This window comes from Larimichthys crocea, chromosome IX (assembly GCF_000972845.2).
Source record: "Larimichthys crocea isolate SSNF chromosome IX, L_crocea_2.0, whole genome shotgun sequence".
NCBI classification, from domain to species: Eukaryota; Metazoa; Chordata; class Actinopteri; family Sciaenidae; genus Larimichthys; species Larimichthys crocea.
This window is the reverse complement of record NC_040019.1, coordinates 1617532-1641057: the sequence shown is the minus strand read 5'-3', so window position 1 is coordinate 1641057 and position 23526 is coordinate 1617532. Positions and strand designations below refer to the sequence as shown.

The 23526-nt window shown below is 41.4% G+C and overlaps 1 protein-coding gene across 8 annotated transcripts in view; it reads left to right on the top strand.

The window, feature by feature from the left end:
• Nucleotides 1-23526, top strand: part of mast4 (microtubule associated serine/threonine kinase family member 4) — a 92230-nt gene that overhangs the window by 29546 nt on the left and 39158 nt on the right. For 6 of the 8 annotated variants that reach the window (XM_027282308.1, XM_019264952.2, XM_027282307.1 and 3 more), the window contains exon 4: nucleotides 15134-15165. In XM_027282308.1, the coding sequence (XP_027138109.1) occupies nucleotides 15134-15165 (32 nt within the window). Of the gene's footprint in view, nucleotides 1-2601; nucleotides 2683-15133; nucleotides 15166-22037; nucleotides 22365-23526 lie in introns of those variants that run through there. The other 2 variants (XM_019264976.2, XM_019264971.2) reach the window with 2 other exon arrangements.

Genomic DNA, 23526 nt, shown 5'->3' with positions numbered 1-23526 from the left:
GATGAATGCATACATTTACATGGCTACTCCCAATTTACTCAAAATTGGAAGAAGAAAAAAACAGGGAGGAATTGGGAGCGATGCATCGCAACTGTTGGTTCTTTTTGGTTTCAGTCTTTGTGCTTGTCGTCAAGGTTAAAGACTCGCCTCATCCATTGGGTGGTTGGCTCTTCAGGGTTTTATCATGGCTGGATATTCTAACTCCTTTGGCTTTTGACAGATGGATTCTTTGCACTGCTTTGTATGGAGGGAATGGACTCTTTCTTTCCTTGCCGCTCTCTTCACAGGCCAGTGTACCTCCTCTGCTTGCCTTACATCTGCAGGTTGCCTCTTGGTGTGATAAGCTCAGACAGTGCAGAGGCTGTGGGTCACTCAATCAGCGCTCTCTGCATGCTTTCAGCGCCAGCTTTCCCTTTTTTTTTCTCCAAAGGCGAAAGGAAACGACCTCAGCTGCCCACCTGCCAGGAGGAAATGAGTCACAGACAACCCCTGGACTTTTCCCAGAGGCTTTTCTGTGGCTGAGCTCCAAGGCCACTGGCACAAACTGTCTGCCCTCATAGCTGCCCCCCTGAAACCTTTAGCTGCTTTACTTTGTGTCTATTTTAGTTTTTTTTTGAATGGGACTAGATGTGCTACCATCACAGTCTGAGCATAGCTCAATATACCATTTTGAAATATCTTTTTTTTTTAATGCAAAGATAAAAACAACAATGAAAACAGCAGCAAGTCTTCTCATTTGAGAAGCTTGAGGCGGAAAATATTTTGTATTTTTAGCAACATTCTGGGAATTGCAGTGTTGTTCTTTTGGTCAGTCCACCACTTTGGTCCAGACTGAAATATCTCAACAAATCAGTTTGGTGGTCAAGTCATGGTCCAGATTATCTGGACATATGACTAAACACTTGCAGAACCAATCACGTTCCCATCCGCCTTAGCTGTACTTTATATTCATTAAGATTCTTTGATGAACGATTAAATTTCAGCCCTTTAATTTGCTAATTGTTTCAACACCGGTGTGGTGAGTGTTACAGTTAAAATGCACAATAGAGAAAAAGGAGCTTCCTCTATTGAATAATACAAATGAACCCTCCCCTGAGTTCCCGCGGCGTCTCATCCTCATTGTTCGTCCAACGTGGAATTTTCTTAATTGTTCCTTTACGCAGCCACAGACTGAGCAATGGCTTGAGACCGGTCGGATGAGCAGAGCAGGATTCTTTAATTCCCTCAGGTAATCTGGAGGGCATTGTTCAAGCTGGGGAAAAAAAAGTTGACTACTGTAATCCTCGTCCTCTGAGGTTTTAAGAGGTTTATTCAAAAACAGCCTGATTAGCCGAGCTCTCTCCACTCTGTTATCAGCACGGCGGCACAAATGACCATCACGCTTGCAGCACTCAATCAGCTTTGTGTTGCACAGGTTTAAAAAGTTGATGTAGTGGTCACCTGTCTGACAGCACCTCCTCCTCCAGTGCACCTCCTTTACCAGTAACGTAGCTGTCATTCCAGGCCATACTCTCCAAGAGAAATCATTTGAGCTTGGCTGGAGATGAGGAGAATGGAAGTGGCCCACTTAATATTCACAGAGCAGTAGCACAGTGAATGGAAATGAGTAAGAGAGGGTGAAAAAAAAAAAGCGAGAGGGAGGGGGCGCAAAGAAAAACACAGACTGAAACAGAATGTGAAATTGCAGGATGGAATTGGCAGCGCGGCATTGGAAACAACTTCTTTTACGAATGCGAATAATTCAGGAGAGTGTGGGGACATCGAGTTAGTGCGTGTGAAGAATCATGGTCGCTCGCCGGCTGCTTCAAAACTCATCTCCGCGTCGAGCTGGAAGAGCTCTTGAAATTGTTGGAGATCAGCTGCATGAAACAGGTTCTGCAGGCTGATTTCAGCTTGATAATGATTCAATATTTGAGTATTGGAGTGAAGCAACCATCTCTTATTGGACATGTTCACAGCAGTTTGAAAACACTTCTTTACTTAAAGCGTGCCATTATTTCCCTTGTCCTTTCATATACTACTTTCTACTCTACACTTCCTTCTGCATTTAATGTCAGCTGGAGCCATCATGCTTCGTTCACCGCTCTAAGCTTCATTGACTGCAATAAGACCAGTGAGGTTGGTCTGCCTGCCTGCCTGCCTGCCGCAGACAGGATGCCAGATTCATTGTTGAGGTTGGAGCAGAACAATGCTGGGAAGGATATCCTCTCATTTTCATGGTCACCTCGGGTGCCCAAAAAGCGTGGCTGCTCGGAGAAATGAGTCTTGGGGCTCCCACTTGTCCCCGGTATCCTCCCTCCTCCACCTCCCGCCCATCGCCACGCTAAATTAGAACTGCCTATCTTCTCCCTTCACCTTCATTTCTCTCCCCTTCTCCCTCTCCCTCCCTCTCTCTCTCTCTCGCTCCATCTCTCTCTCTCTCTTCACTCCTGAAGTTACAGAGGAGAGGAACAAGAGGAGGTGTCAGCTGACTGCCCCCCTCCAATCAGATAAGTTCTGATGGAAGTGTTTAGCAGCTGCTAAGATCAGATTTAGCCGGAGGGAGGGAGGGAGGGAGGGAGGAGGGAGCAGGAGGCTGGAGCTCAGGCAGTGCAGCGTGGCTTCGCACCGGTAGGGAGGCATGATAAGTCGGGGCTCTGTACCATGGACGAGTCCAGCATTCTGAGGAGGCGAGGGCTACAGGTAGGCAAGGCAAATGTAGCCGTGGCTGTGCGTGGGTTTGAGCTGCAGGGTGACTTTGTACTGAATGCATGCATGCATTGCTTTGTGAGGCTTTTTTCTCACCAGAACACAGTTAGTACTTTGAGACCTTTTTGTGTTAACACTTGGCAGCACAGAGTGGGCAAACGTTTGGGCTCTGCTGGCGCTGGTGTCTTGCATGTGAGAGAATCTGTTGGCAGAACTGTGGAGATATTTTTCAGTAGATCTACTGAAGAGGATAATTAGGATTAATCGCCAACAGTTGATTGAAAACGGGCTGCAAATGTTTCCATCCTCACTACTTTGTGTCTTTGCACAGATTTGGAAATACTGAAACAGTTTACTGACTTTTTAAATCATTTGTCACATTTCATTTGTGTCGGCTGCCAGCAGGGGGAATTAGAGATGTGTACTCACTGATTATGTTGTGAGAAGGGCTTTATTGACTCTGTATGATAACGTAGTGTACATTAAAGCTGTCACCTCCCTATTTGTTTGTTCAATAACAAACGATGTACTTAATCAAATTACTGCTGTGGGAAGAGAGGACAGTGTGTCCTGAAATATAGAAATTGCTTGTATTTTACAGCACATGTTATGTCATTTTTAATTATTCATTAATCATCTCCTCCAGCCGGGCTGACTAACTCTGCAGTAGGTGTTTACAGTAAAGAGTAAATCGGACTCGATTTATTATTTAGCTCGCTCTCGTTCGGGCCACTTACAGAGTAATTGATAAACACGTATTTTAAGGGAAGCCTTATTAAAATTCAGCTGAAACTACTGCGTGTGTTTTGAATCACAAACTCCCTGTGATCCATTGTATGTGTCATTTGTTTTAATTAGGCTGCACTATGGCTGATGAATTGAACCAATAAAAGTGCTTTCACGCTCCCAGCGTTCGTTTTTATAATAAACAAAGGTGAGTTTTGTTTGTTTGAGAGCAAATTGTTTCCTCTGTAATGTTTTTTAGTTATTTAGCTGTTAATGAAGCAGGCAACATTTGACTTTCATGCCCACAAATTTAGTGTCAATATGTTCCTCTGCGATTATGAATCTTTATGAAAATGACACGGCTGAAATGCTGACTTTTAATTTATGCTGTTTTGAGTTTTATTTGATGGTCTTAATGGATTTCTCTGGAGAAACCAATAATGGTTTTTGCAACAGGTTTATCAAAGAGCTTCCAAACTGTAATTTTGTGCACAGTTGCCCTAATCTCTCCTTTCTTTTGTTGGACACCACCTCCTCCTCCCTTTGCTCTCTTTCTCCCACACAAGACTTCTTTATGTGCTCCAACATGCATCAGCTACAGCAGAACACAACGGTCGCTCCTGTGCCCTCCCCAACTTTCACATTCAAAAGGAAACACGGAAGTTAGTTTGTCAGGCAAATGAATTAAGCTGGTTCAGCGCCACAATTTCCCCCATTCATTTCCAGGCCAGGAAGGGATGACTTCACTGCAGGCAGACCTTGTTTATGTTAAGTGGATTGAGAGCTGGGCTATTTACAGTACAGACGGTGTCAGTGCTTTTTGGCCTCAGGGGAGAAATGTTGACGTATTTCAGTATAAACATTATCTTAATCTCGTTACCTCCCTTTTGTTATCATCCTATAAAACCGGGCTATTGACTAGAGGAGCAACATCATTTCATTTATTTACTTAGTCTCAGTTAAACTTTAAAAATGTCCAATTAATTAATCAGAACAGAAGTTCTTAATATTTGTAGGACACCTTTAGCACCTTGTTTATTTATTAATCTAATTACGAATTACTTTTAGGAAGTGTGCTTATTCAAGTTAGTCATGAAGCTACTATAGCTTAGCTCAGCATAAAGGCTGTGTCCAGAGGTAATAAAATGTACATGCCAGCATGTTTAAAGCTCACTTATTAACACATTTAATCTTGTTTGTTTTAATTGGGAGGTTATATGCGGGACTATTTCCAGTCTTAATGCCAAGCTAGACTAATTGGGTGCCGGATGTTATTAAGCAGACAGACATGACGGTGTTAATCTTTATTTTGAGATCCAGTAAAGCGAAGCAACAAGTATTCAGTTGGCAGAAAAAAGGTCTGCATAATAATAATAACAGTTCATTTTACACACTGGTATTTGCGTGACTGGAAGAAATGCCGCGTGTGAAAAAGGGATTTCGTAAGCTCAGTCAAAACTTTGACTTGATCTTCGCGAAGAACAAGAAGAGAAAGCTTAAGCATTCCATGTTGACGCCTAACGAATGCGACAGTGTGCAGAATTTATTTTTAGACTCGTCGGAAAAACAACCGCAGACTAACCAACAATACGCAGGAGAATTATTGTTTCCCGGCATCAGAACCATTAATGAGTTCTCTACTCTAAATACAGCGCTCGGCTGAAGTGTGTTGTTCAGCTCACTTCATTTGTCTGTCAGGGCTGCGAGTCTGGAGACGAATAATGATTTGAGTCGAATGAGGTGAAATTATATGCATATGATGTTCTTGTGCGTTCCTCTTGATTTTTTTTATTTATTTTGTAGGCGTGCTAAATAAGCAGAGAGTTGTCAGGCAGATGTGACACTACAGGAATGAAAGCATTCACCTGTAATTCCTCTAAGAGAGAGCTTCCCATGATTACAGACTTGTGTGTTATTACTCAGGCTTGAACGACCTTGCTGAGATTTCTAATTCACAAATTTTAAATGAATGTTGAGTCTGTTCATTTCTTATTTAACATCAACTACATCTATAGCAAAATATCTGAAGCTCTTTAACAAGCACCTCTGCTCTCCACGTCCATGTCTCACACCAGATGACTTCCCTTTACTTTAGCTTTTTAGCTTTCCCCTTTTCTGAGGGCGTATCAATGCCACGTTTCCTCATTATATAAAAATTTGTAGGATTTATAGAGATTTTAATGACGCCTTCAGCAGCTACACATGACGTTCATCTTAATTAGGAGCAGCCTGTCAGCAGCTTACTCCACTGCATTATGAGCTTTACTGTACTCGTGACATCTAACACTGACTCGTAATAAAAAGGTAGCTCTCAAGAAGAGTGCCGTGACATTGTGTGCCTCTAAAGAGCCGTTTGTGTGAAGTGATGTGAGCCAGCGAGTGCGATACAGTCTGGCTGACAAAACATGATGGTGCAGCACCAGGAGGGCCATCTACTTGCATGTTTTTGAGCACTTCTTTCTACGGCTGACCCATAAATTGTGTAAATGATATTCCCATGAGAGAGGCAGTCATGAAGATGTTGTTTTTTTGTACTAATTTGGTGGAAGAAGTAACTACTTTACTAAAACGAGAAAGGCAAGCTCTGACATGGGAGGGGCAAGTGACCAGGGCAGCCTTTCTTTAGCTTAAAGACGAAGGAAGCCTCTCTGCTGAAGTGTCCTTGTGCAAGACGGCGAGTTTCTATCGACTCCAGCGGTCCTTTATTGACGCTGTCAAAGAGGTCGGATTCAAAGATGAAGTTCTCCTTGAGGAAGAAGAATCACAAACCAAAACCTCTGACATCACGGGGAATATAAGTAGCAGGAGTATAATGCCAGATGCATACGGTAGTCAAACACGTTTGCAAAAGAACAGGTGCAAAATGAACATTTCTGCATCTTCTGTATTTAAAATTTTTACATAAATTGATTGAGAGGAGGTGCCAATATGAAAACATATGCAGAAAGTAAAATTGTGCACAGATAATGTGATACATTGTGTACAATAGCAGCCTCTGGTGTGGATCCCAGGAGCTACCTCTTGTCTCTTTGTCTTGGATATTCAAACTGTTTTTGATCATGTTTACTGAAGGAGAGACAAACTACTTATAGGTAGAATATCGGCATCCGTGCACATGTCTGCACCTGGAAATAAAAGGATCCCACAGTCTGTTAACTGTGTTTCCATCGCAGTCTCTGTCTATCCCATCACCGTCGTGGTCGTCACAGTAACCCTGTAATCGCGGGACAGCGTTTGTGCACGCCGAGCAGAAAAATGCTCCCTCCTGTGGATGGTTTTCGTCTTGAGGATACTGATGGGTATACAGGTTTAGGATTAATTAAACACCAGAGACCTGAACTTTGTCATTCATCCTTCTGTCTTATGCTTTCTTTTGTAACTCCATGTTGATGTGTTGTCACTGAGCCCCCAGGAAGAGCGCCGGGCTTTGAAACCAATTGGACATAGTGGTCAGACCGTGTAATGACGGCGATGGTAAAATGGTGTTTAGTTCTACAAACCCCACAGAATGACTCTATTTTATGGTCAGAATTTCATCTATTCAGTCTGATAACATTTGGAAACTGTCACTTATGGAATCAATTTTTTTGGGTTTCCTGTGCCACTGAATAGCTTCTGTAAAAATAAACCTGCTCCACTGATATATCCAGTTTTCTTTGTACATCCATGATGATAAACTAAAAACAAACCGGTCTGCAGCTGCAGATTTTTAAAAAACTGAAATTCTGCAAGTACTCGACCAGTAAAAAGGGACTTTTTTGGGGATTAAATAATGTCCCTTTAACTTAATTTAGACCCTGATTCTTCCAGTGGAAACGCACCGTGTTCCTCTAAATGTCCCTGTGGAAAGTTCCTGCAGTGGAAACGTAGCTAATGTATATTTGTCAGTTTCCTATATTCCATATTCTATTAATAACCATTTAAATTTAAGTTTTTTTAATGTTTGAATCCCAATTTGATATATTTCTATTAGTTCACCAGTTGTCCATGACGACACAGTTCAAACTTTGATTGGAGTTTGCATCTCTCTGATGTCCTTACCGTACCTTCTGTTGAAACTGGAGGGGCGTCTTTAGTAGCTTCCAGTCCTCTGTCATCTCCAGCTGTTCATCCCGTCTGTCGTCTGAGTTTGTACATCACTTCTGTCATTTGCATTTGCTCCTGTCAAACACGAGCAGACACCGGTCCACATTACATGGTGAGTGAAGACATCAGGAAGATGCGACTGACAGCCGCATCAAAATATATAAATATGTGTAGTATATTTGGCATTTTGTCAAACGGAGCCTCATTAACAACAAGTGGCAATTATCAAACGAGACAATGTGAAACAGCTAAATTAAATGTGATGACACAGATGAACAGTAATAGATCATCAACCAGTAATGTATGTTGTTAAATCTGACAGAATTAAACGTTTAAAAACAGAACATTAAATAATTAGACGTGATGAATGTCCGTCAACTTTTAATGAGCACAGCCTTGAAATCTCTTTTTGAATTGACCACCAACTGGTCTTTTGGTAAATATTTATATATTATTTAATATGCATCACTACTTTCACTAAAACACTCTTTCTTGTCAGCTTAATTAAAGTTGTAAACCTGAAACTGAGGTGCAAACTATTGATTAAATATGTCGCATTACATTACGTAAATCTTACATATTCTCTTTCAAACTTTTGATTTGCATAACTGTTTAATTGGAAGAACTCATTTTAACCTAAACACTTCAGATATTTGTCGTCAGTTCAAACTGTGAAATGTGTATAAAGATGGATGAAATGGGAGCTCCCCAAAAGGCAAAACCAAAACATCATCATCCCCCCCTGGCGGCTGGCTGTAGTATTGGTCATAAACCCCTCCATATCTTAGCAGATGTGCCAAAATAATATGATTTTTAAGTAGGTCTTATAATGTTAATGTATATTCAGCTGTTCCTGATTTTGATTAGTTATTTCATGCTATGTAGGGTTGACATCTGAGGCAGGTGTACGGGCAGGACCTCGATTCACACTTCAAATTAAGTCAGCGGCAAGAGATGGCAGCTGCCGTATCCGGGATGTTTCTACAGTGGAAGTGGAGGCACGTCGTCTTTCTTTATATATGTTAATGGTACAGACATCAGCTCGAGAGGCAAAAACTTTCATTTCAGCTGTCATCGAATTATTAGCTACAGCTGATGTTATTCGGCGTCCATTTTCACCGGCGAGAGCTTAAAACGAGAAACCTGCCACCGCTTGCCACCTCACCTGATTTTTATTCGCCGTGTGAATGAACACCTCTGCTCACTTCTCCCCCCGAAGCTAAAATATTTCATTAAAGTGTAATAATTTCTTATGATGGGAGTGAAGGTGCTTTGTATTTCAGGTGAGGTGGGTCGCCTCCACTACACGGTTGTACACTTTAGGCGGTGTATTCTAGAAGATGTTAATGTGGATGTGTCACATTTGGAAAACGGAGCAGAAAAAGTTGATTTATCTTCATGAAACTTTCTTATTACTTAGCCTTTCACGTCTGACATCCTCCAGCCAGCATTGATGAGATGTTGGTGAAGTCTTCTGTAATTGAGCAAGCAGTAGAGAAGGTCACATCTACAGTTTGGTCAGCAGCGATCTTGTAGTCCTCGAGGACGGCTCCAAATACAGGCTGACAGATTGGTTAGGATCAATAACTGTGCTAAATGGTCAAAGACCCCCCTGTCCAATAATCCTGCAGCTGTGGACAGGGCCAAAACATATGGCACACGCGGCGGCATGTTAAAGATTTCTCATCTAGTTTTGTCAATATGCTGCTGGTTGGATGAAGCCTGAGAAGTCCTTTAAACTGATGCAAACCTGAGGCGTATTGATGATGAACGAACCAGACCAGTTGCCAATATTAATATAAAAAGAAACTCTCTCAGACAAAAACTTTTAACTCGTAAGAATCTGAAGAAGTTAGACTGGCTGCAGTGTTCCATTATCATGACATTAAAAGGAACACCTCATTAAAAAAACAAAGAGAGATAATCAAATTAGAAGACCATTACGCTCAGTGCCGCTCTTGAAATGAATTGTTTCCCTCTCTTACAACGTCGGACGAGGCACTGGATTAAGCATTTATGACACCTAACATCCTGCTACAAGGAGAAATGTGTGGATGCCAACAGATTTAATCAGCAAAGCTTTCTAACAGTGTTTGCTTTGCAGGAGAATCTCCCCCTGCTGGTGCAGAAATCAATACCTTTCGGATTGAGCTGGGCATAATGGTGGAAGATATTATTTCAGACAGTAGGTTGGAGTTTCCCGTAGTTGTCATGGTTGATAAAAGTGATCTCCGTGATCAAAATTCAGGTCCTGATTGTTTGTTTGCTGCTTGAAGTCGATATGTGCACTTTGAGACGTTCTTGCATCAGTTCTGTGTATGTATGGTCTGTTCCTTTGCTTCACATGTGTCGGGAGCAGATAACCAGCTGCATTGATCTATTTAACCTCCTCTAATCTCCAGATGCACTTGAGGTCTTTGACTTTGAAGCAGCAGCCCAGGTTTGTGTTTTTGAGTGAAATGTCTCAATAACTATTCAATGGGCTGCCATGAAGTTTGGTACAAACATTCATCGTCCACATAGGATGGATTTTAATACCTTACTTTCTCCATTAATTATTTACTTTGTCCATTTATGATCAAATTAATGAAATGTTGCCATGTTGGTAGCTGCGTGTGAGTCTCCTGGCTAAGTCTCCTGACTCCTGGTTGCTCAAACAAGCCATCTGTAACAACACCCACCTGTCAATCAAAGCGTCCACGCTCTTAATCCTGCATAACTTTAAGCCTTAATATAATGTGAACAGGTGAGTTGTATATAAATTCACCCTCAGTACAGTTGTCATGAACGGGGAAATTAGCTACAGAGACCAAAACTGTTTTTTGTACCAGGCTGTAAACATGTTTATTTCTGCTGTGAAACATGGGGACTTATGGAGACTGACTCACTTCTGGAGCCAGCCTCAAGTGGACGTTTGAGGGAACTGCAGTTTTTTGGCATGGGCTTCACTTCACAGCCACGGAGGTTGCCGCTTGTTGTTTGATTTTTTTGTCTTCAAGAATAAAGAAAGTGCATCCTGCCACTGTCTCCTGACAGACTCATTGAAGATGACAGCTTACCTTCAGCAGACGAAACATTCAACATTTATTTTTAGATTTTTGTGTCAGTTTATCGTCTGTTTCACTGTCAGATTTACATTTAGCCCAGGGCAGAAATTTGCTGAATGTTTCCAACTCTAGCCTCTGATTACAAAGTATTCAAGTCAGCCATCCTCAGTGATGTTTGATAATTACAGACAAACTAGAGAAAGATTAACCTTTACTCTAAAGTCACTCAAGGTGTTGGAGTAGATGACATCATGACTTAATATGACAATAGGGATTTTCCTGCCAGTCAGCACCAAACCGAGTACACTTTTGATCTTGAGATGTAGGAAAATCCAAAATAAATCAAGGGGAATTATTAATGAACCACTTCATGCATCTGCCTTTTTTTTTTGCACGAGCAGTTCCACAGCTTTGATGTGGTGTCTTGGAGGTGAAATCTTGTTGCTAGAAGTCATTAATTGACATTTACCCCGTAGGACAACAAACTATCGCAGGTTCATCGTGTCAGAATTGTTATCTCTCGAGCACTCGAGAAGGTTACTGGATAAACAAATTATTAAACGAGGCAAGGCTCACTTTCATCACCGGTTTGTTTTCCAGACAGACAACTCTGAAGATGAAAGGTTTTTATGCAGTTACTCTCAGTTTGTATTGCCAATTTGACGACGTTTCAGCCCCTTAAGGATCATAAAATTTAATGGAAATACTTGTATTTATGTTAAGCCTCATTGCTAACTTCAGAAACACACGCCAGAGATATTGTTTCACAAATTTAAATCTTGATTGTCACAAAAGGTTTTTGTCATTTGTACACAAAAGCTGAACCAACAAAAAGATAAATACATCCCAAAAGCTTTATTAATGGATGTTCCTCATAATGTTTAATTAATGTTTAAACTGTTGCACATCTTGTATTACTATCCAACAAGATGAAAAAGACATTAAAGTGCAAAATGCACAGATCTAGACCAAAGCTTTGCAGAAATCAGCGCTGCTCGTACGAGTCCCATGACTTCGTTTCTCCTGTCTGGTCTTGCCTCCATTGATATTGCAGCAGTGTGAGTCAGAAACACTGTTTGACCATGACATTGACACACAGCTCAGGCCCTGAGCACATCAAGAGAAATGTCTGCGAGCTATAATGAAGCAAGTGGTGAAAGACCACTGACCGACAAAGAGAGAAAAGAAAAATGTCTCCATTATGTCTTCCTAATCCTGCCGTGGTTGACCACAGGAGGAAAAAATAACAGCATTTAAATCCTCCTGCTCCTTAAGATTTAATCCCTGAGATTTCAGTCCTGGTTTATTTGGCGATATCTGTGGCCACAGCAAGTGTAGTACTACAGGTCCCAGAATTTAAAACAGCGAAGACTCGTGAGCAGCTACTTCATGCAAAATACAACAGAAGAGTTTATACTGCAGCCGAAAACATGCCATGAGTGACTGCAACACGATGTCATACATCAGTAGTTGGTAACTTTGCTGAGGAGTTGAAGGTGTGCAGCCACGTCTTGTTTCGTATGTACAAATTTTTGATGAACGATCGCTGTCAGCGCTCACCTTGGTGACAACAACATTGCCTTTCCCCGTGACCGCTTCACGCTGTGTTTGTCAAGTTTTAATGTGAGCTAGCAGCAGTAGGAGTAATTTAATACAACACCGGGACGGCGTTAACACAGCAAACAGTTAATTTAGTGCATGAGGGCAATTTGAATCCCACATGGGGATGTTGGCGGACCCCGCCTACAGCGGTGGAAACTAATATGGTAATGTTGCTATTGTTTTGCTGGATTAAGTGCTTTATTTGGTTTCTGTTCGATTCAGGACTCATTTATACTCTGAAGATAAAACCACACTTTAGTCCGAGGAAGAGAGAGAGTGTGTGCTTTTGATGCGTCTTCCCACTCTGTTTCATTAAAATCATGTCACACAGCGCTCTTTGAATGTGCTTGCTGTCAGTAATGGACCCATTTTTCTGCTAACTCAGAAATCTGTCAAAAAGCATCAAATAAGCAGCTCCATACAAGACGTTTATGTAAATATTTTACTGATGCATGAATTTATTTCATGCGAATATGTTTTTCAATAAATTGGTTGATTATCGTCATTTTTCTTCGCTCTTAAATTGCCCTATTATAGACTTCACGCTGTTATTTGGTGTGCTGTGATTGGTGGATATCCCATCAGTGTAAGTCATTCCCTGCTGGTAATTAGTGGTGTGCGAGCTGCGGTCATGTCTCTCAAGGAAAGTCTCTGCCCTTGGTCTTCTGTCGGCAGCAGGGGAAGCCAGACATTAAGCCCTAATTGATAGCAGAGGGAGAGTGGGGCTTAGCACTTTTTCTGCTGACGGGAGCAGCCAATACACATCAACTCAGTGTCCTACACTGCTTGAGACAAAGGACCTCACCCTTATCAGGTTGTTATGAGACAATGAAAAATCTAATGATCAAAATCAGTGGGATTTGTAGTCCCAAAACAAAACAAGATCCAAAGTCAGGTTGTTTCTCATTGCTCTTTTACGGCGAGAGGAACGCCAACAGGGAGAGATTCGAAATAATCCGAGCTGGAGAGCTTTGTATTTTTTGTTCTCTCACTGCTGATATAAAAGAGCACGGGGAAACGTTGTGAGGGCGATTTAAAAACGGGCCCGCTCCTTTTACAAGAAACGACTGTAATTAACTGATGTAAATAATTAAACAAACATTTGTGTTAAGTCTAAAGGTACACCGTGTGCTCCTCTGTCACCGTGGCTGATGTTGGCTTTCCATGTGGCGCTTGACACATCAGCAGATGCTGCAGCAGCATCATTAGTGCTCTGATGTATTTTACTTATTTGTTCCTGGCAGCTGTCAGAGAAATATGTTCTTCGGGGGGGTTTTAATAAAAATCTGTAGTTCGATTTCTGCGAAGGAGCCGAACAACAAATCTCAAGGTGTTGAATTGTTGAGTCCGTACGGCCTCGTAAAAAAACAACAAGTTCTCTGAGTAAACTGGATTTACCAAATGGTAAGAGCACAAGTTGAATGGCATGGTTGTCTAAATTTGTGTCCAATCAGCCGATAGTACGAGGTTTAAGAAGATGCAGCATGTTGTACGCATGCTGTGTTCATTAGTTTGTTCATGTCAACTGCATAAACCTTCATACTACTTAGACTTTAACAAGCCCGAGGCTCGCGTTTTACTTCATATCTCAATTTGTCTAAACATGTTTGAACTCAAGAAATTGTGGCTAATTAAATAGAAACTTGGTTCAAACTTTCAGAGCACATTCCAGACAACTGATGAGTTCATAAGACGAGCCAAAGATTTCAATTTCTCGCCTCGTTGTTTGTTTGTAATACAATGAGAAACCACAGCAGTAATAAAATAACAACATAAAACATAGACATGGAGCAAAAGACAGAACTAAAAGACTTGTGCCAGAGGACCTGATGGGTCTTCGAGTACATGAAAACAGTTTCATATCGATCCAGAATGACCGCTCTGAACTCTCGACCTTTTCTACTTCCTCTCTGGTGGTGTCACACTGTTAAGTCCTGAGGACAGGACTTAACAAATATCCACTGTAAAACATAACATGGGATTGAGGACAGTGTACATCGTGTTAACACATTCTGCGAAATGACTTTGCAATATTGCAAATGTTTGCCAGCGGCATTATCCTTTAGGTAACAAGCCTGTGAGAACACATAATCCCTCAAGAAATCAATGAGGGCATTGTTGGTGCTATTAGACCCTGACTTCATGTAACGCTGCTTTCTCCACTTAGCCTCAGCAACATATGTACATGCACTTTTGTCTTTACTTAAATAAACATGAGCAGAGTGCGTGTGAAAGCACCGTGTGAACCTAATTTACACCTGATCCAGGCAAGGAAGCAAATGAGCTTTACATTTGCAGTTTTTTATCACAGATGCATGCTCCAAAAATCGATAATTAACCTTCCACACTCCACATTTTGTAAGCCTTCCTGAGCATTTTGTGCCTTTCACTAAAGAGTCGACAGCATAAAGATGACAGGAAATGCGTTTTTCTGAGAGCGGCGTCCTTCTGTGGCCTTGACGCTCAGTTCAGATGTTATATGATTTAAGTGAACAGTTTTAAATCCAGATGCTTCCTTTTAAACTTCTTGCCCCGGCCCTCTTGGATGGGACGTAACAGTTCCACACCTGCTCTGTGATTTTCTGTCCATATGGTGGCTGTTTGCGAGGTTGTAAAGTGACTGCTGCTGCAGCAGAATAGTGGACTGCCAATGTGCTTTTAACGGTCTTCAGTGACTGTGGCGTGTCTGCTACAATTTCTCCAGGATCCAGTGAACAGGCTTTGTGCTTATAAATAAAAACAATAATCTGCGGGTACGATAAAGATTTGGTTTGATGAATCTGTAAAGTTTATCAGCTCTGAATGAAGTAACCTTTTCAGTGTTATATCTCCCGTTAAATGACTTTCCTTTTGTTGGAGTTTATGGGCTCCACATGAGGAGGGATAGTACACAAGCTGCCACATAAGTGATGCATTATTTAAAGTTCATATTAAAGTTTTTTAAATGTTTGCACTTATAACTCTTCTTCTCTTTTCATTTGCAGAAAGAGCTGAGTCTTCCCAGAAGAGGCAGTTTGTAAGTACCCTGATTTAAATTGAGTTGTTTAACAGGAATACAGTGTAATAAACATTTCCCTGCAGCTCTCACACTTATTATTACACTTACAGTGAGTGCAGATACAAAATAATACTTGTACAATAGTTCGTGTAAAGTTAAAAGTTTTTATATCAGCTGCACGCTGATGAAAACATAGTACAGCTGCATGATACAGTCAGTCAGTATCATGATATTAATATTCTTCTCATCATAGAAGATCATCAAATTAATGTTCATAATAATAATTGACTTGTATTAAGCTGCATTATAAAATAGGTGCACAGCTAACATGGTTGATGTGACCTGGAAAGATTCTTGATTCTTGTTGTTCTTACGGGTTTTCACATATTTTCCACTTGCTCTGTCACATTTTATCAATCACCGTATGCCTCCCAATTAACAAAATATAATTCACACTTACAAAAATAACACATTTTTTTATTTTGCTCCCATTTTTTCACAAGTTGAAGTAAGAGATATAAGACTTCTCGCACAATTTGCATTGTATTTGTTAAAATCTGTGTTAGTGAGCAAAGATCGTCCATCCAGCTGACAGATGTCGATAAAACAGCATGACCTCGGACTGTTCAAAATAAAAGCCTGCTCTAAAATGTGCAGTTTTATTTTGAAAAAATAGCTTTATTACTTTATTAGACACTTACCTATGGCTATTTCACATACAGAAAGTTATCAGGTGGATAGATTATCATAGTAAAGGTGTTTACATGGACAAAGTCTGAAGGAAATGCACCTCTTGTGTGCAGAGATGAAGTCTCAGACCTAAAACAAGTGCAGTTTGAGTTAGTGTGCATGCTTTTCCTTCCACACATTGATAATCATGGTAAATAACAACATAAATAAAGAATGAATACCATAAGAAAGCAAAAATAAGCACACCAAAGATGAATAATATTAAAAACTTTGATATCCACAGCCCCAAAGTCAGTAGTTTGTTGCCTTTAGCCAAACTGACCAACTCTCTGCGAATTGTGCATTATTTAATCTCCGCATGAAAGTTGTTTTCCTTCCCTATAATTACTGATTTCCACCTGTCATGGGCTGGAGGTTCCTCGTTTTTTTTTGGCTGCTGCCAGCAAGTATGCTCAATAAATATGTATTTTCTCTATCTCCTATTTGCCTGAAATATGGCAAACAGTTGGTCTCTGGGGAGCTTTAATTCAGTATTTCAAATGTTTCACTCGGACGTGACGTGTTAAGGACTTTCCTCGCCGTTTTGCCTCGGGTGACGGATATGGAAAAAAAGATCTACAAGCGAACATGGATTTTCATTTGTTTCTAAGTCTTTTTAAGATGTCTGCTTGTGCAGTGCTTCAGTGTTTGATTGATTAATCATCTACTTTATGTTTGAATCAGGTCATATCTGTCAGGTAGTGTTTGAATACGTTGCTTTTGCACGCTCATTATTTGATTAGGATTCTTAAAATCATCCTCGTCCATTCATTTTAAACCAGATGAAGGCATAATAGACTTCCCTGACATTGATTTTTGGTTTAGTTTGGTGATGCAGGAGAAAGATTTACCCATGACACCTTGCTGCTCTCGCTGGCACCTCACCAGAGGGGGGCATCTACTGTAATAGAGGTGAGCCATTACTAACAGGCTGCTGTGAGATCACCAACCGCAACGGTTTATATTTAGAGTGCTGGAGCCTCTAGGGACCTTGGTAACCATAGTAATGGTGTTTGAATATGACAAAGTTGATATAACCGCTTCAAATTCATCACAACAGCTTCAGACTAATCTGAAAAATGAGAAGTGAGGATCAAGTAACACGTTATAGTGTGTCCTATATGATGTGACATGACTATATTTAAATGTCTTGATTGGTGTTGTAGCTGTAAATCTCCCGCTGTGTCACTCATGCTTCATTTTTTAAAGTGTCAGACGGGATAAATGTTGATGTGACAGATGGAGAAGCTGAAGTAAATAAACATGATAATGATGTTGTAAATCTGTTTAAGGAAGAAAAATGAAACGATTAACTGTTGCCTCGATGTTGGCTCTGAGCACAGAGGTTTTCCTGTGACAGAGAGCCATCTACTGAACATTTGATGCCATTAACATGCTGGCTGCTGTCAACAGGATGGTTAATTACCAAGTTTAGCCTTTTCCACAAACTCTTTACAATCATTGGGCATTTACTATTGTAATATTTCTTCCAGGAAAGATTTTAAGATTGTGTTATATGTGGAGCTGTTTTCAACAGAGTCATTCTAGTTGGGCGATTACTCGAACCTATTTTTATGTTGACCTTAATAACTGGAAGTCTTTTGCTGGGACCATTTAAATAACTGAATTTGTATGACCTCGACGTGCAACTATTATGTTGGATCCTATTCCTGTTTCTTACCGAAACACTGGAGGACCAAAGCTGCTGTGCTGCCCAGCTACACCAGCTGCTTTGCCATGCAACAGGATATCAAAGAGGAACTGTTGACTGTAGCTTGTGTTACACGGCCTTTTTATGGTGATCATCAATTCAGCAGATGTTGTCAAGCGTACTTCATGAACTTGATCACTGCACACGAAGGTGCTGTCAGAGGTTTAATGAGACCCTGTGAGTATAGCTGCAATCCTTCCGATGGTTTTTACAGTTTTCGTCGAGTGTATATCCGTAAGTCTGGCATGCATTTGTTGACAGCTGCTGCTGAATTGATCGGCCATTGAACGATGACTCGTCCTGCTGTCAGTATGATGGTAGGAAACCTCAACCCAAACTCCCGCGTGCTGCTTCGGCGGTGAAACGAGTTGACTCATCAGCAGATTCCCTCTCTGCCTCTTGAAGATCTGCCTCCTGCGAGAGCACCTACTCACTTGACATGCTGCCTCTCTCCTCTCTCTAATAAAAAAATATATAATTCGCCATGACTTACTGCAATCACCTTGTTAATCCGCTGTGGCTTGGACAGTGCCTTATTTGTGCACAAACATCTGCGCAATGAATAAATATGAATGGTAATTTCCCGGAGTGATACAAGGTAGAACTAAAATAACACCTTGTAGTGTGATGTTCTGATTTTCAGTCTAGCAACAGCCTTATTAGATATTTAGTGTTTCTTGAGTTGAAATAAAGCGTAGGCTAGGTGGTGCATTTTCGTGTTTCTCGTTTGTAGAGTCCTCTTAACTGTAAATATTCATAAACGTGCACAGAGTTGCATTTCAACTTTAAAGCTGCACTAATCAACATGTTTGGACGATGAAATAAATGACTGTGCTCAGTGTTTGTACAGAGAATTATCACTCGTCTTTCGTCATTGCTTCTTCCCATCTTTCACACAAGAAGCAGAAAGCTCTAATAAAGCACCAAACAGTGCAGGGGTGGTGTTAGTGATGAGCTGCTGAAGCATTTAGCGAGTTGAAGTGCCAGATATTTTCCTCAGGAGATGGTAGAAACCAAAACCGAGCTAAAAGGAGAGAGAGTGTTGAACTTAGATTCTTCAGATGGACACAAACATGACTTCAAATGAATACTAGTTGTTGCACTACCCTGCAAACAGCCAAACAACATTTAATGCAGGTTTGCACTAAGATATTAGACTTCAAATTCAACACTGTTAGCCACAGTTCTGCCATTTCATGAAGCCTTGGCAGTGTCATTGTGGAGGTGGAATATAACTGATTATAAATGCCAAGTTTGAGTTCATAAGTCGCCGAAAACAGAAATGTTTGACTACTTTCATAATGAGACTTCTTCGCTCGAAGATACACCAGCAATGTTTTTTTAATCGAACTGTTCTGTGAGTGTGTGTGTGACCTCAATTAAACAAACTGGTCACAAGAAGCACGAGGCAGCTTCAGACGAGAGCCGTGGCATTAATTAAAAGGTGTAAACAAAAAGGTGTATGTGAAACTAGTTCCAAGCCGAGGGACGAGCATAGTAAGAGGACGGTGTGTAGTGGAGGATAAGTGAATGAACCACTTTCTGCATAACTCAGTCAGGATGCAGCTGCAGAGAGAGAAAGAGAGAGTCTACTTGGCTCACATCGAGGTAGAACAGAATTCAAATGAAGTCAAGCTGAACAATAGAAGCTCCTCTGCACACTGTGCCGTGAGTCAGTGAAAGTTTTTCTCACCGCAGGTACAGCAGCGGTCATATTTTATTATAAAAACCTCGGTGAGTCACCTGCCTTCAGCAAAAGCTACAAATTACCAGCTCAAACATCAATGACTGAATGAATTCAGCCCAGATAAATGAACCCTCTGTGTTTCTCTCTGTTTTATGATGTTGTAGTGACATATAGTAAATAGATTTTTAGGTAGGTGTAAATAAGAAGTACTATAAATGTGCGTATCTCCGTGCACACTGCTGATGTCTTTTGTGTGCTGCTCTTTATTATGATTTATTTATCCTTTTAAGATAAACGCGGTGATAAAATTTTATATTTTCTCTGGACTGCCAAGCAGCCTGGATGAGAACACGCTGAGCATTCCTCTCTAACTGACTCCTCATGGTGAGACGAGGCGTGTAAGTGAAGTGGAGTTGATTTGTGTGGTCAGATGTTGAAACCAGAGACCTTTCTTTACCCTCTCCTCTGCAAAATAATTAATTAATTATTCTTTCATTTATTTAAGCAGAAAGATGGTACAGAAGGTATTGTTGTTTTCTATTGTGTCTCCTGGTTCAACACAGAAAAATCTATTCAGACAGTATTATTAGGAACAATGTGCCAGTTTAACTCTTTGTTTTTGTATGAATTAAAGAAACTATAACTATATTAATGAGCTTTAGATGTGTTGCTTTGGACAGAGCCAGGCTCGCTGTCTTCCCCTCTTTCCAGTCTAAACTAACTAGCGGCATGTTGTAGCTTCACATTTAAGCATACAGTGGTATCGAACTCTCCAAAAAAAGGCAAATGTTAAACTGCTTCTTTAAAGTATAGGCAGTGATTTAATTTTATTTTGATGGTCAGGGTTAGGGATGGTTGTGAGGACGGTCCTGCATGATTTGACTGGACAAACAGACCTGATAGGTGAGACTGAGAGTTGAATTCATGCAGCACAAGTTATCGGATTTGTGCACCAAAGATCTATGAGCTTGGATCTTGCATGAGTGTACACACTAAAGTGATACTACAGTGTTTGTTTACACATAGTATATGTCTTTGTGTTTCTTTATATTCTCATTGTATGCCTGTGTTTGAATCCTCTTCACTTCATATTCGAAGATACATTTTAGGGCAGAGGTCATTTCCCCAGCACCCTGAAAACGCTGCAGTTACGTCTCATTGACTTTCAGAAGGAGGGAAGAATCCTCTTCAACCCACAGGGCCCAGCACCATTTACTGACAGGAAGTCACGGGTCAGAGGTTTCCGTTCCTACTAAACACAGGCTCCACACACTATAGCTTGGATCGTCGGCATTGCTTTTATTCCTCTACACTCAAGCATAAAAGTCAGTTGAACCCAAGAGTGAAAAATAATTGTGATTGCCCAGCGCTCACTCGTGCACATACACCCACAAGGACACAACACTACGTCACCATCCTGCAAACCAAGTTAGATCCTGTCAGTGCAGGACAACGTAACTTATATCAACCAACTGTTATACAAACAGTTTGCTCATATACAGACATGAGAACTGTGATTAAACGCCACAGAACAGAGGAAATCAAACACCCTACTCTGTGCTACTGCGATGTCTGTCACTCAGACAGGAAACATGCCCGTATGTTGTGTTAATGACAGTAAAGTTGTGTCTAAGGTCTCCTTCCTTCCCTCCAAAAGAGGGAAACAGCCCTACCGGTGGCCAAAAATATATCACATCCGTATTTTGGAGAATGAATGAAATCGAGCTCTGCTATTCATGGTCCTCACACACACGGCCCCATGACAGTTTTTATGCTTGGTGGCCAGAGTTTGAACCCAGATTGCAAGTTGGAAAATTCATCAGCCGACTCTTGACCTGGTTTACTCAAAAAAAAAAAATAAATGCACGTCTACATCTTCTGCTCCAGTTCCTTCCTGCCTCATCTACTCTGTGGTTGTTTTCCTCCTCAAACATGCTCATCGTGATGAAGAATTTATTGGTGCACTCGATGAGTGAAGCAGCAGCTGTCTGGTCTCTCATCATGCAGCAGTTAGGCTGTTGATCTGATGATCTGAACAAGACATGCAGTCGTTCATCCTTAGACAATTTCCTGCTGGTGAGTCACTGACTCATTTTGACTCATTGGGATCTTGATGGTTTGGCATTAGAGCGTCTGCATCATGGGTGATTTTCTTAATGATGAGCAGTAGCCTGTGGGGTCTTTAAGATCCTTGCAGGGGCTTTGACACTTTGGTTCGTCATCATGCTTTATTACTTTGGGTTTTAAAGTAACTCCACGGTCACACCCAACACTCATGTGTCTCTAATCCAAACACAGACACTCAACTCCTTCTTCTATTTGCCTGCAAGGTTTGTTTTTCAGAAACAAAGTCCACTGCAAGATGCATTTTTAGCTCCTTTTGTCTCCATGATTTATTGTTTACAAAGCATCGACTCCAGGTGTGAGCGTGTCCTGCTGCACGCTGACTGATGTGGACTGGCAGGTAGTGGTGCATTATGTTTTTTTCTTTCAAAGATGACATCATCCGTTTGGTTTGTGGCGACATTGCATCGCATGGTGCCGTGCCGTGCCGTGCGTTCGCGTCCGTCAAGGTGACTGCGCGTTAAGAGGCGCGGACGAATTTGTAGGTTTAATTTATTGCATCCATTTCTGCTATGTAGCAAGCCACCAGCTGGTGGGGGAATTGAGGTGGTGGGGAGGAGGTGCATGCGTTTGTTGAAGGAGCAGGGGGGCGTGTATTAGGGGAGGGAAGAAGGGGGTATTGTCCTGCCTCCGTGCCCTCCGCAGGCGACTGAGGATCTCGTTTGACAGCTTCAAGGTGGAACGTGGAAAGACCAAAACAAGAACCGAAGCCCCCCTCTTCTTTCTTTTTTTCACCTCCTCCCTTTTTGTAGGGGTGGGGGGGAGAGAGAAAACCAATCCGTCTCATCGCACTCTGGTGGCTGGGTTTGGCTCTTTGTCAGTGCAGGGGGTGGGGGGGGTTGGACGGGAGGCAGGCAGGCAGGCAGGCAGTGTGAATGCATATCATGACCACAATAGAGCAAACGAGCACAGTTCAGCCATGAAAGCCCAGCGGGAGAGGCTGAGAATTCCAGGGCTGACGCTAGAGTGAGTATTTTCCTCCGTTATCCTACCGGGGTGGCAGCTCCTCTGCAGTGTGTAAGCTCCATCCATCTCTGTGTCATATTTGTTGCTGTCTTTCACTGTTGCCTTAAGCTCTGTGCAGCGTTAGCATTAGCAGCAGAGGCAGCAGCATCTGCAGCAGGAAGTCTAAATGTCAAATCCTTCTAGACAACAGCAGCTTGCTTGTGTGTGTGTGTGTGTTTACACATTTGTGCATGTGTGTGTCTGTGTGTGATAGACAGACGGATAACGTGTCACGCAAAGGAGTGCCGCAACATGCTTTATTTGTGCACACGCAGGAAACACACACGCACACACACGTTCATAACACACCTATGATGAGTGTTGTGGTTTGTCGGATGTGATCAATAAGGTGAAAAGCGGTGATTCACTGACGGCCGTGCATGTGTTTACATGGCAGGTTTCCCCCGTTCATCACAGCCACAGTCATTTCTTTTTTTATTATTATTTAGGTCAACGAGGTATTTGTTATGGTTCCCTCCATTCCAGGCTTAAAAATCTGCAATTGAGGGAGCATAATTGGATTGGATGTTTTGCTTTGAAGCCATTATTTCTGCGCAGATTTTGGGACACGCAGGAGAAACACTCCTCAAGATGAAGTCATTCATTTGTTATTATGGTCTGTGTCGTAAAATTCACCTCTGTTCTATTTGTATGACCATTCCCGAGTGAGCTATACCCACTGGTTATAGTTTATACCGATATTCTATATCTATATATTCCATATTTCTCTAATTATCAGCAGAGCCGATGAAAAGACCAAAACAAACAATGTGTTAGTCCGTCTCTTAACACTTTCTGACACCCCGAGCCTCTCACCCTGAAGGATTATGGTCCCTACTGAAGACGTACATCTTTTAAAAATAGTTTATGAATATATACTTTGACTTTTAAGACAGCAGGTCACTGCAGTTTTTAGCAAATGTTCCTCAAGGACAGGTACACAGGTGGAGATTTTTCTGTGAGTGTTTACTGCAGCAGGATATTGTCTGTGGTATGCACACAAAATAAACAACAGTGCCCCATGTTTATCTTAATGAAAGAACATGTCGTGCCACTGCAACAGTGAGGCTCACTGATGTAGACAGCAGATCTGCACAGATGATACATGTTAGTGGGGTCGATT